Source organism: Geotrypetes seraphini, chromosome 3 (assembly GCF_902459505.1).
Source record: "Geotrypetes seraphini chromosome 3, aGeoSer1.1, whole genome shotgun sequence".
In the NCBI taxonomy this organism is placed as follows: domain Eukaryota; kingdom Metazoa; phylum Chordata; class Amphibia; order Gymnophiona; family Dermophiidae; genus Geotrypetes; species Geotrypetes seraphini.
Window position 1 is genome coordinate 138,051,454 of NC_047086.1, and position 12,888 is coordinate 138,064,341.

The 12,888-nt window shown below is 42.9% G+C and overlaps 1 protein-coding gene across 3 annotated transcripts in view; it reads left to right on the forward strand.

Moving 5' to 3' along the window:
• DPYSL5 (dihydropyrimidinase like 5) overlaps positions 1-12,888 on the forward strand; it is a 154,286-nt gene that overhangs the window by 38,303 nt on the left and 103,095 nt on the right. For all 3 annotated transcript variants that reach the window (XM_033935343.1, XM_033935345.1, XM_033935346.1), the window contains exon 2: positions 7,054-7,318. In XM_033935343.1, the coding sequence (XP_033791234.1) occupies positions 7,058-7,318 (261 nt within the window). In that variant the 5' untranslated portion in view covers positions 7,054-7,057. The remainder of the gene's footprint in view (positions 1-7,053; positions 7,319-12,888) is intronic.

Here is a 12,888-nt window from a genome sequence, read left to right on the forward strand (position 1 = left end):
ACTGAGGTTGCGCAGAGGTTTTCTGTTGCCTTGTTGCCTCTGCTGCCTGGGTTACCTTTGAGCCATTGTGCGGTTAGAAGGAAAAGGCTGGCAATATCTGTGCCTCCACTAATATATAGAATGCCTAGAGGCATTGGAATATCTTTATGGTGTCTGAGATTGACGTGATTTGGACAAGGTGGTCATACAGTCAGCATGTCTTTGAGTTTCTGTGTGGTCTCCTTAATACGGTCTCCGAATAGATCATCTCCTATACAGGGTATGTTGGAGAAACGATCTTGCACATTGGGATCCAGATCAGAGATTCTTAACTTTGCTTGCCTTTGCATAGGAATTGAAATTGCAAATGTTCGAGAGAGAATGTCAAAAGCATCAAATATAGAACGGGCCATCTGCTTCCTGGTCTCCAAGGGATCGTTCATTAAATGTTGGTAAGAAGTGACATACTCTGATGGTATGAATCAGTCATAGTTTGACATCTTCTGGATGAGAGATTTCATGTAGAATGTCATGTAGAAATTATAGTTTAGAATTCTGTTTGCTAGCACAGAACCTTGGAACACTCTGCGTCCAAACTTGTCCAGAGTTCTACTTTCTCTTCCAGGTGGAGGGTTGGCATAAGCAGATTCCACAACCAAAAAGTGATGCTGCAGTTGTGATTTGTCAAAGCCAAGGCACGACTGAATATGTGTGATATAGTGTGCATGAGCGGTGTGGGAGCAAGGCCTTCATAAAACACAGTCAGACAAATGATACAAAGTGCTACAAAAACCTTTATTAACCAAATAGTGAAACTTATCACTTCTCTGGCACAGAAATAAAGAACAGTGCGAGTTGAGAGGCAAACTTTTCATAGTCCTCAAACCTTCAATACATATCTACTTGCAGGATTCTCCAACACAGGTCTGGCTCCCTCCAGTCCTTCCAGACTCATTAAGCTTCTTGCAGGTTTCATAACCACAAGTCTGGCTCCCTCCAGGCCTCTTTAGCAGGATTCTTATACTTAAAGTACATCTTTTCCTACCTCAGCTGACTTCTCATGACTGCCATTCATACAAGCAAGGGAAATCCCAACTCTAGGACAACTTTCCTCTTTCCAGGGCATCGGCCTCAGGTACTCTCCTAGAGATCTCTTGCCTCTGGGCCTCTACTCTCACAGGGGCACCTCTCCTAGGGGACCTCTCTTCTCGGACTCCACTCTGGAATAGATATACTGCTCCATCCTGAGTCCCACCCCTCTGCCTCAGGCAGGACCTGTTCTAACAGATTAGCACCACCTGCTGGAGGACAGCCTAACTGCCATGCCCTTTGCTGTTCACTGGTATAATAGCAGTATTAGTGAGGGAGAATCCCTGACTCCCTCACAATATGGTACAGGGCGTCCAGTTTTGTGTGGAGCCACTGAGATATTAAGTGGAGTCTCCCAATTTTTCAATAAGACCTCTTTCATGAGATTATGGAGAGGAACTTTTATGCAGTTTGTAATCAAGTGCATCTCTGAGTTCTGCATCAGATTTTGAATCAGATTCCATTTTTAAAAGCAATGCCTGCCCCATTTATCTTATAAACTTTGGAAAAAGACAGACCTTCTGGAGAATACATTCCTTCATGAGATATATCTGAAGGTATCTGATATGACTCGTCCACTGAGCTCTGAATAGTAGCTGGTACAACAGACAGATAAATCTATGTCACAGTCTTGGACATCCAGCCTTGGAGATTGAGAACAGTCAGGTCCTTCAGCCCCCACCCACTGCATCCCAAGATGCATTGGGAGGGGGGAAGCCCCGTCATTTGCAGCATGCGGTCCTGTAGGCAGGAGGGCAGTGAGCTTCCCTCCTGCTGTTTGCTCTTCTGAAGGTACAGGAAGGTTCTGGAGATGTGGGAGGGGGGCCTAGGAATGTTGGGGGGATGGGGGCAGAGATATCAGGGCATGTCAGAAGAGATCCAGTATATCAGGGAGGTTTGGGAGATGTTGGGGGAAGGGGTGTAGGGCTCCATGGCTCAGCAGTGCGGGGCTGAGCAGGAAGCACGAACAGCTCAGTCCTGTTGGGTGCGCTGTGAGATCGGAGGCAGCGGCCCATCACGGGGCAGGAATGCGGAAAGGTCGCTCCTGCCTCATATACCGCTGGACCACCAGGGATTAAAACTGGCATAAAAGGTACATGCATGTATGGGTTTAAAAAATTGTTAGTTGGCTGGGATGGGAGATGAGAGGGATCCCTCCTGTCCCAGCCTCTACCACTAGACCACCAGAGGGGGTATAGTGTAGGAAGGTGGGTGCAAAGCCTGGTAGGGTGTGTGGGGTTGAGTACAGAGCCTGGCAGGGAGTGAGGGGGGCTGGGTACAAAGCCTGGCAGGGAGGGGGGCTCAGTGCAGAGCCTGGCAGGGGAGGGCATGAGGGAGGGGACACTGGGTGCAGATCCTGGCATGGCATGGCACTTGAATATTAAGCCCCCATCTTATATTCAAGTCAACCATTTTTTTCTCCTTTATATTTGCGTATATACGGTACTCACCAACTGACAAAAACTCATACTCCATAAGCAAGCAGATATAAATATAGAGCCCCCCCTGCAACAAGACAGAAAAGCTTTTCTATCTGCAGGCGCTGGCGTTCTTCATCCCTGGCGCCATTGTGCAGCAATCGCACTGGCAGTGATAACTTTTGAATGTGGCTTTGCAAGACTCCTGACGCAGCCTCGGCGAAACACAGAAGCTCCCTGTCAGGTCCTGCGGTGAAGATGCCTACCTAAGTTTTGCTTGTCCTGTAGGTGCAGTTTTGTTTGGGGATCTCGGCATGCGTGGCATGATATAATTGGCAACTAAGTATCTGCTTTTATGTTTTTTCATGCGCTTTGTTGGAACTGTGCCCAATGTGGCTATTGAACTTGCTTTGCAATTTTGAGAAGTTGTGATTCTACAATTCCTATGTTGGGGGTTGCTACTGCCAATGCACAATTCAGCGATTGTTTTGAATATGACTTATGAAAGTGGAGCCTTTTTGAGAGAAAGTGGAGTTTTTGAGCCCATGAAGCTGAACTGAGGCTTTTTCTCCACTTTCTTTTCTTTTTCTGCTTCTTTGTATGAATCTCCTCTTTCTGTGTATGGTGTGTGAGTGAGGTCTTGTGGTCCCTCTAAATGCAATAAAGTTTATTGTAGAATTTGATCTTGTTGCAGGGGGGTTCTTTATATCTGCTTGCTTATAGAGTATGAGTTTTTGTCAATTGGTGATTTCGACTGACCCAACACTGACTATATAAATGTTGCATTAGGGAGTGCTAGGGAGGTAAAATTCCTAGATGTCATAAATGACTGCTTCTTGGAGCAGCTGGCCCAGGAACCGACAAGAGGGGGAGCTATTTTAGATTTGGTCCTTAGTGGAATGCAGGACATAGTACAGGAGGTAATTGTGTTGGGTCCACTCGAAGATAGCGATCATAACATGATTACATTTGAGCTGATAACTGGAGTGACGTTGCTAAAGAAATCTACTGTAGCAGCAACTTCACAAGGGCGACTACGATAAAATGAGGAAAATTATTAAAAAGAAGCTAAAAGGGTCTATGACAAAAGTCAGAGGTGTAAAGTGGATGTGGATGATGTTTAAAAATACCATTGTGGAAGCCCAGGCCAGATGTATTCCACATATTGAAAAAAAGTGGAAAGAAGAGAAAACGAGAGATGGCATGGTTAAAAGGTGAAGAAAAGGAGGCTATTACAGCCAAGAAAACATCCTTTAAAGAGTGGGAAAAGGATCCCAATGAAGAAAATCAGAAGAAACATAAGCACTAGAAAGTTAGATGCAAAGCATTGACAAAAAAAAGCTAAACAAGAATATGAAGAACAACTTGCCAAAGAGGCAAAAACTCATAGTAACAATTTTTTTATGTACATCAGAAGCAGAAAACCTGAGGGAATCCATGGGACTGTTGGATGATCAAGGAGTAAAAGGTGCACTCAGGGAGGATAAGGCCATAGCAGAGAGACTGAATTAATTCTTTGCGTTGGTCTTTACGAAAGAAGATGTAAGAGATCTACCTGAACAGGAAATGGTTTTCAAGGGTGATAAGGCAGAGGAATTGAAAGAAGCCTGGAAGACGTACTAAGCCAAATTGACAAGTTAAAGAGTGATGAATCACCTGGACTGGATGGTATACATCCCAGGGTACTGAAAGAACTCAAACATGAAATTGCTGATCTGTTAGTGATCTGTAACCTGTCGCTAAAATTGTCTGTAGTACCTGAAGATTGGAGGGTGGCCAGTGTTGCACTGGGAAATTACAGACTGGTAAGCCTGTCCTCAGTACTGGGCAAAATAGTGGAAACAATTATAAAAAATAAAATTGTGGAACTTATAGACCAAACATAATTTAATGAGACAAGAGTCAGTATGGGTTCAGCCGAGGGAGGTTTTTGCCTCACCAATTTGCTCGTCATCTTTGAAGGTGTGAATAAACATGTGGATATAGGTGATCTTGTTGATGCAGTGTATCTGGATTTCCAGAAGGCTTTTGACAAAGTTCCTCAGGAGAGGCTCCTGATAAAATGAAAGAGTCATGGGATAGGAGGCAATGTTCAAATTGTGAATTAAGAATTGGTTATCGGACAGAAAACAGAGGGTAGGCTTAAATGGCCCTTTGGATCAAATGTACTCTAACTGGATCGTGGATTCGGAATTGGTTGGAGGGGTGGGTGCTGCTTCAGAGTGAGCTGGGGGTTCATTTTCTTTGTTGTCTGTTTTTCTTTGTCCTTTTCTTTATGTGGCATATTATGCCATACACTGCCACGAGTGAATTCCTTATCAAAGGTGGTAAATGACACCTAATAAATAAATAAATGTACTTTTTGTTTGCAAATGACACATTATAACCTGCTCTCTGAGGTTTTGTTACACAGTTTGTCTTGCATGAGCTTTTGTTTGATGTACTTTTCCTGCTATTTTGTTCCCTCCCTGTTTGATTTTATTGAAACGTGAGCCACTTCAATGCTATTGTGAAAAGCAGTATAACAAATATATTAAACCATTAATTATCACATGGCTCCTGGTTAAAGAAAGAAATAATCTCAAGGGATGAAAAGGCAAAATCTTTAAGCCATTGCTAGAAGTCTGGATCAGGGCTGAAATGCCCCTTAGTGATTTATTTTATTTTTTTAATTCTTTAGTGATTTTCTAAACTTCAAAAGTGCAATACACAAATATATATCATATTCATATAAGTTAATAAAAGCACATTCAACTTACAAATATGCATAACCAACCATTTTCTCCTCCCCCCCCCAATGATTATTCAATAAAACACAGAAACAGACTATCCCAATAACCTTACTCTATTCAGATTAAAAATATCCTCCCACCCTAGGTGGACATACTCAAAAGTCAAATTAGGACAGAAATAGCCCCTCCCCCACGCACCCTTTCCTGGATGTGTGCGAAAATAAACCAAAAATGACTCATAATCAAAGACTTACTAAAGTGCAGTAATATATGATGTCAACGGCCCCAAAACCAGCTTTAATAAATTACTGTGCCCCAAACTGACATGTGGGAGGTCCACATAATGTATATTTAAATTTTCCTGTCTGCTCTTGTCTCGGCTCTAAGCGATGCATATTTTATATCGTTTTGCCAGGATATGAAACAAATGATAGAGAGCTTTGTTGTGGTTGTGGGGAGGATTGTTGTGAATATTGATGATGACTACTGTTAAGTGCCCTGTGTTTTATGTTTTTTAGATTGTACTTTGTGTAGTTTTATGTTTGTAATTATATTTATTATGTTTGGTTACTTGTTCTTTGCTTTGTATAAAACAAATAATAAATAAACACAATGCGATAATTGTGTTTTAATCTCAGGTTTATTTTGGCACTGAAAATGTATAAAAAAAAAAAAAGAGAGAACCTTTTGTAGCTTCACTACTTAATTGGTGCCACTTCTATGTACATTTTTCTGAAATGGGATCTCTATCGTTGCCAGCATTTATGCATGAAGGTGCTGCAACGTGGCATTTCCATGTATAATTGCTGGCATCTGTATATGGAAGATGCCAAGCGATGCCACTCTTTGTGCAGGTGTAAGGGCTGCTCCCACTGTACCTGTGTACAAATATATCATATATACTTGAATATAAACTGAGAAATATATAGGTCAAAAAAATGGCCCAAAATGGGGGTCTCCGTTTTTATTTGGGTAAGCTCCCATCTGCCCCTTCCCAGACCTGTATCAGGCCTCTACCGGACCTCCCATAAGGTAGTCCAGCAGTGAGCCAGGACAAGAGGGATCGCTCCAGCCTTCTGTCCCGGATGATTCTTGCCTACCTATCGCCTCCCCAATTAGTAAAAAGCGTACCTTAAAATCCCTGGTGGTCCAGCAGTGAACCAGGGCAGAAGCGAACTTCCTACACTCCTGCCATTCAGATAGTGTCTCTGCACAAGACAAGAGTGTAGGAAGATCGCTCCTGCTCTGGTTCACCGCTGGACCACCAGAGATTTTAAAGGTATGCTTTTTACTAATTGGGGAGTTGAGAGTTGCTAGAGTCAGCTGGGACAAGAGGGGGGAGAGAACCCTCCTGTTCCGGCCCACCACTGGACCACCAGGTCTTATGGCAGGCCTGTGGAGTCTTGCAAGATATCAGGAGAGAGGGGGTACAGGGTGCAGAGCCAGGGAGGGAGGGGGAGACAGTGTGCAGAGCCTTGAAGGGCAAGGAGGGAGGGAGGCTGGGTGCAGAGACTGGCAGGACACTTGAATATAAACCACCTGGTTTATATTCGGGTCAACCTTTTTTTTCCCTCCTTTTCTGGATGAAAAAAGGTTACCTCATTTTATATTCTGCTCGGTTTATATTCGATTACATACAGTATGGATATTCATCTGCATTTGGCAGAGCTTTTTGTAAATTACTGGGAGATGTTCAAAGGTCCACCTCAATGTGCTATGCAAAATGGACCTTATTATTTTATTTATTATTACGAGGGAGAGACTATTTCAAGACTGTCTCTTCCCCTAATCTCTGTATGATCACTGGTTACTTTCTTATTCTTTTTTTCTCCTAGAGCCATGCACGCCAACTCGGCCAACATGCGGATCCTGATTAAGGGAGGGAAGGTAGTGAATGACGACTGCACTCAGGAGGTTGATGTCTACATTGAAAATGGAATCATTCAACAAGTGGGACGGGAGTTGATGATCCCTGGAGGAGCAAAGGTTATTGATGCCACTGGCAAGCTGGTGATTCCAGGCGGCATTGACACAAGCACTCACTTTCACCAGACCTTCATGAATGCCACCTGTGTGGATGATTTCTACAATGGAACCAAGGTACACTAGTTCTGCCCCTATAGGCTGGGGAGCTTCATATAAAAATTTGGGAGTACTTCTCAATAGATTTTCTAATATTAAGTGCTAAGAGTGCCTAATATTAAGTGCTAAGTGTGGATTCTATAACGGAAGTTACACATGCAACTGCCCTTATAGCATATGAGCATAAGTCTGCATATAGGCATCTTGTTTACTCTTTCCAAAAATCCTAGGACTAGGGGGCATGTGATGAAGCTACTGAGTAGTAGATTTAAAATAAACTGGAGAAAATATTTCTTCACACAATGTGTAGTTAAACTCTGGAATTCATTGCTGGAGAATGTGATGAAATCAGTTAGCTTAGCAGGGTATTAAAAAGATTTGGATAATTTCCTAAAAGAGAAGTTCATAGGCCATTGTTGAGATGGCTTGGGGAAATCCACTGCTTATTTGTTTTACTTCTTGGGATCTAGCTAGGTGCTTGGGACCTGGGTTGGCCACTGTTGGAAACGTGATTCTGGGCTTGATGGACCTTTGTTTTGTCCCAGTATGGTAATTCTTATGTTCTTAAGTGCAAGTTCTTAAGCCAGCCAAGTGGCTGATGTAAATACTTATGCCTAACTGTAAGTAGTTAAGTGCATAAATGTTAATATTCTACAATCCGCACTCATAATTGCCTGATACGCACCTGACATGCTCATGCCAGAGGTTCACACCTCAATTGGAGATGTGTGCCCTGGAATGTAGTGTTTTTTTTTACCATGCATCTTATAGAATACAAGCTAATGATAGTTAGGGGGCATAACTACCAATTATAGCCAATAATTGGTTGATAAGGCCAATTGGCATCTATGGTGTAACAATTTTTATTGATTTACAATTCAAGCAAAATTCAACAATCACAAAAGGATCCGAGGATCAACCAGAAATATAAAAAGTCCTGAAACAGGGAACACCACTCACTCAACCCACCCGCCAACCACCCTCCCAACCCACCCTCCAACCCAAGAACAAGCAATGGTCTTGTACTCTGATAGCCCTCCAGGGGATGCATCACCACCTAACCCCTTCTCCCCCCCCCAATCCCAACCGGAATGAAAGCAATAATCCACAAACAGGAGAAAAGAAAAAAGAGGGGGGCCACTCGCACCTCTGCCCCCTTCCCCCCGCCTCACGCCAAATAGATTATAGAGAGTTTAATATGGCACTTGTAGCTCGTGGAGATAGCAAGTTAATATAAGGGTCCCACACACTCGGGAATTGGCGTTTGCATTTATCGCTGATATGAGCTGCCCTACGTTCCAAGAGCATGAGATCATGTAGTAGAGAATGACACGGTGGCGGTTTACCCGCGGCCACCGCATTTTAGCCGCGGGTCACCCGCCGAAAACGGGGAAGAAAACTAGCAGTCACTGCGGCGACGGGGACAAGGCCATTCACTGCCCGCGGGGCGGTGAATGGTCTTGTCCCCGCAGTGAGGCATGAAGTATCGCGCGGTCCCCGCAGCTCACACCCGCCTGCCCAATCGATTCTAGTGTTTAGCCAGCTCTCTCCCTTCTCCTCACCTTAGTTTGTAGATTTTCTTTTTCGGCGACCCGCACGCTATCAGAGAGCCGCGCACCCGCTGCTGCTCAGTTTCATCTTCTGCTCTGACGCAACCGGAAACAGTAAGTTGCAGCAGAGCAGAAGATTGAACACTGAGCAGCCGCGCGTGCGCGGCTCTTTGGGAAAGCGTGCAGGTCGCCGAAAAAGAAAACCTATAAACTAAGGTGAGAAGAAGGGAGAGAGCTGGCTAAACACTAGGATCGATTGGGCAGGCAGGTAGTGGCTGCGGGGACCGTGCGATCGCTAGTGTTCCCATCCCGGCTCAAATTGGAAGGAGGGAGTGAAAGGGAAAAGGATTCTGGGCCAAGGGGATGAAGTCGGAAAGAAAAACCCACAGCAGGAAAGAAAGGGAAGGGACTGGCAGGTGAGCCAGATGCTAGAAGCAAGGGGGGGGAGGGGAAGAAAGAGGGGAAAAAGCTAGATGGGGTTGAAAAGAAGAGACACACTGGTATGGAAGAGGAAGATAGGGGAAATCTGGACACAGGAAGGTAACAGAAAGAGGGGAAATTATGTGCATGGGGCATAGGGACAGAGACATAAAGGGGACATGCCATGGGGATGGTATATGGACACAGGGGGGGCAATGACAGATACATAGGGGAGATATTAGAAATGGAGAAAATAGGAGCACAGAAGCGAGATGGTTTGTGGGGATGGGACAGAGACCGAGCTCGCAGGCTCCAGTGGCTTGCACAAATTACATTGTAACGTGCCATGAAAATAAGAGGGAGGAAGGTAGATAGATAAGCCACGTGAGAGGAGCTGAAGGGTAGTAGAAAGGAACAGATGGTAAAGGAGGGAGGGAAGGGTGGTGGTGGAAAGGAATAGAACAGACATCGAAGGAGGGTGGAGAGGAACAGACCCCCAAGGGAAATGTGGAAGACAGAGTGGGAAGAAGACAGATGCCAGACTATGCGGGAGCGGAGGGAAGAAGATGGGTGCTAGACCAATTGGGGGGGGGGTGAAGGAAGAGGCACAGTAACAGCAAATGGAAGACGTAGAGAGAAGACACACAGTGGATGGAAGGAATTGAATGAGAAGATGTGGAAAGCAGAAACCAGACAACAAAGGTAGAAAAAAAAATTATATTTATTTATTTATTTTTTGCTTTAGGATAAAATAGTATATTAGTTGTGTTGATAAAAATTTATAAACAAAGCCCTGCCAGCTGAACATCTCTTTCTCTAGTTCAGCAGCAGGAACTTTGATTTATAAGAAAGGAATAAGCTAAATATTACAGTACTAAGGCTTATATGGATGCAGCGGGGGACGGTGACGGGGCGGTGAATGGGATGGCAGTGGCGGTGACGGGGCGGTGAAAGGGATGGCGGTGACAGTGACGGGGCGGTGAAGGGAACGGTGGTGACGGGGCGGTGCAGAGGATGGTGGGCCGGTGACGGGGACAGATTTTTTCCCCGTGTCATTCTCTATCATGTAGTCTATTTCTCCATGCCCAATATGATGGCGGAGTGGGACTAATCCAGACAAAGAGAATCATCTTCTTCCCTAAGACCCCTATTTTCTGATAAAACTGATGGGAACCACGAGAAGGGAGCTGGAAGGCTTCTTATTTGTCCAGCAAAAAGCCAGTTGGCATCTAATAAATCTATTACACTATGCACCCCATTGGCTTTACTCTAGATAGAGTTTGAGCCCACCAGGACAGATAGGGAAATATGATAAAGTTCCTGAATGTAAATCACTTAGGATATAAGTGGTATATAAATAAATAAATATAGTGTCTGGAAAAAATGAGACTCACAATATTTTTCCAAATAACACTAAAATGTCTTACTGCAGCACAAACTCTTACCCAAAATTTGAGACGTTTCTGCCTACTTTATCTTTCATCAGTATGCAGTTCCAGCACATCGAGCTCTTAACTAATGAAACCTCGGGATTCATTGGGCCAACAGCTCAGTGGTGTTGAAGACTTTATGAATGTGTCAAGGTTGAAGGAGGCTACTTTGAACTCAAATTATGAATTAACTAAGAAAAATGACCATTATACATATTTTCAAAAGCCATGCTAAATGTGTAAACGACTGCAAAGTATTTTGAAATTCCTGTTTTTTGCAGGTACCATGTAAATTATCTATGCAAGTTTGCTCGTTAGCTGGCAAAATAGGCATACAACTTTCTAGAATTAGGAAGATTGGGGGTAATTTAATTTATTTACTACCTTTTCATGAACAGATTCATCCAAAGGGGTTTACAGTGCATTGAATAGTAATCAGGTACTCTTAAGTATTTTTCCTATCCATTTAGCAGGGTCGCAATTTAACTATAGTTCCTGGGGTAATGGAGGTTTAAGTGATTTGCCTGAGATAGATTTGCATCTCAAGGAGGCAGTGCATGCAAATCCTTCTCATACATATTCATGGTGAATATCCTGAAACCTGACCTGGCTCCGGCTCTCAAGGACCGGAATTGCCTACCCTTGCCCTAGGGTCACAAGAAGCAGTGCTGGGATCAAACTCACAACTTCAGGGTGCTGAGACAGCAGCTGTAACCACTAAGCCACTCATCCACTCCATATATATAGGTGCCTAGAGGGCGTCTGAAAGAGCACCTTTTCTTTATAAAGTTCTGGCTTCACTGAGTGTATATACATGCATAGGCACCATAGAGTTGTTCAAGTACTTGTGCCTTAAAGCCAGATATAAGTGCATAACTTATAATATTCTATAAGTCACATATATAAGTATGAGTCCTGTCTAGACACATCGTTGTCTGTACAATATGCACTATTTAAGATATGCACATTATCCCCGGATTCTATATGTGGCACCAAAAGATTGGCAGCGAAATTTAAGTGTGATATCAAGACAAGTGTACACAACTAAATTAGTAAATTAGGTATTAAGTGTGAATTAATGAGCCTACATAATCAATAATTGAACTTAATTGTCACTAATTGGATATTGTATGTTATTCTATAACATCCTGCACCTAAATCCTCTAGCATACAGCACAGAAGGGAGTGTGGCCAGGAGAGGCATATGGACATTCCACAAAGTTTCATGCATTGTTATAGGATAGCAAACAGAAAAAGTAGGATACAGGCAATCAAAATGTTACCAGTCCATAATAATAACAGTCTTTATTCCAAAATTAGTAACATAAGGGAGACTTGACACAGCCGTGTATCGCTACTACCCCAACGAATGTCATTGCCTGTTTTGGATATTCACTTCCTTAAGCTGTAGGGCTCTCATTGTTATAAGCCAAGCCTTTCTCCACATTTTTGATAAGGTTGACATTGACTCCTGATGCAGGTTCAGTTGCCGATAAGAACAAAATATATAAATATATAAAAAAAAAATATATATATATATATATATATATAAATTAGTTAATAGTGGGCTCTTGATGTATTTAATCTTTATTTATATAAAAAGACAAACATAAAAGAGAATGTGTATCTATTGTTCTGCTGTCTAACACTTGCATTGTCATTCATTGTGTAAACTAAAAAGTGAAAGAAATGCAGCATGAGCTTTATCCAAAAGAAATGAGTTCACTGTACTAGAATATATTAAGTCTAGTTATTTAATTTCAGTTTGGTAAGAAATTCTTGGTTAGGTAGATGAGATCAGACATTGGGGCCATGGTTATACTGCTTGGCCTTCCTGTTGTGGAATATGTCTAGTTTAGATTAGGTGTTGTAAATGGGTCTAGATAAGGGCAGTTTTTCAAAGGTTTATTTGGGAACTATATGGGTAAAAATGGAATTCATATGGGCAGAATGGCTGAATGCTAAATGATTTTCAGTCAGTCGAAAGTATGAGGTAGTTTCACAACACGAGTACTTTTACTCATAGTAAAAAAAGAAGCCTTCTGGCAATGCGTGATGTTGCAAATTTATTCCTGGACACTAAAGTTTCCAAAATGGGTGAAAAAGCAAAATTGCAAGTGAGTATCAGTAGACTAGTTTTAATTACGTGTGTACAGCATCGGGCCGGATATGTACTCTGATGAAAATT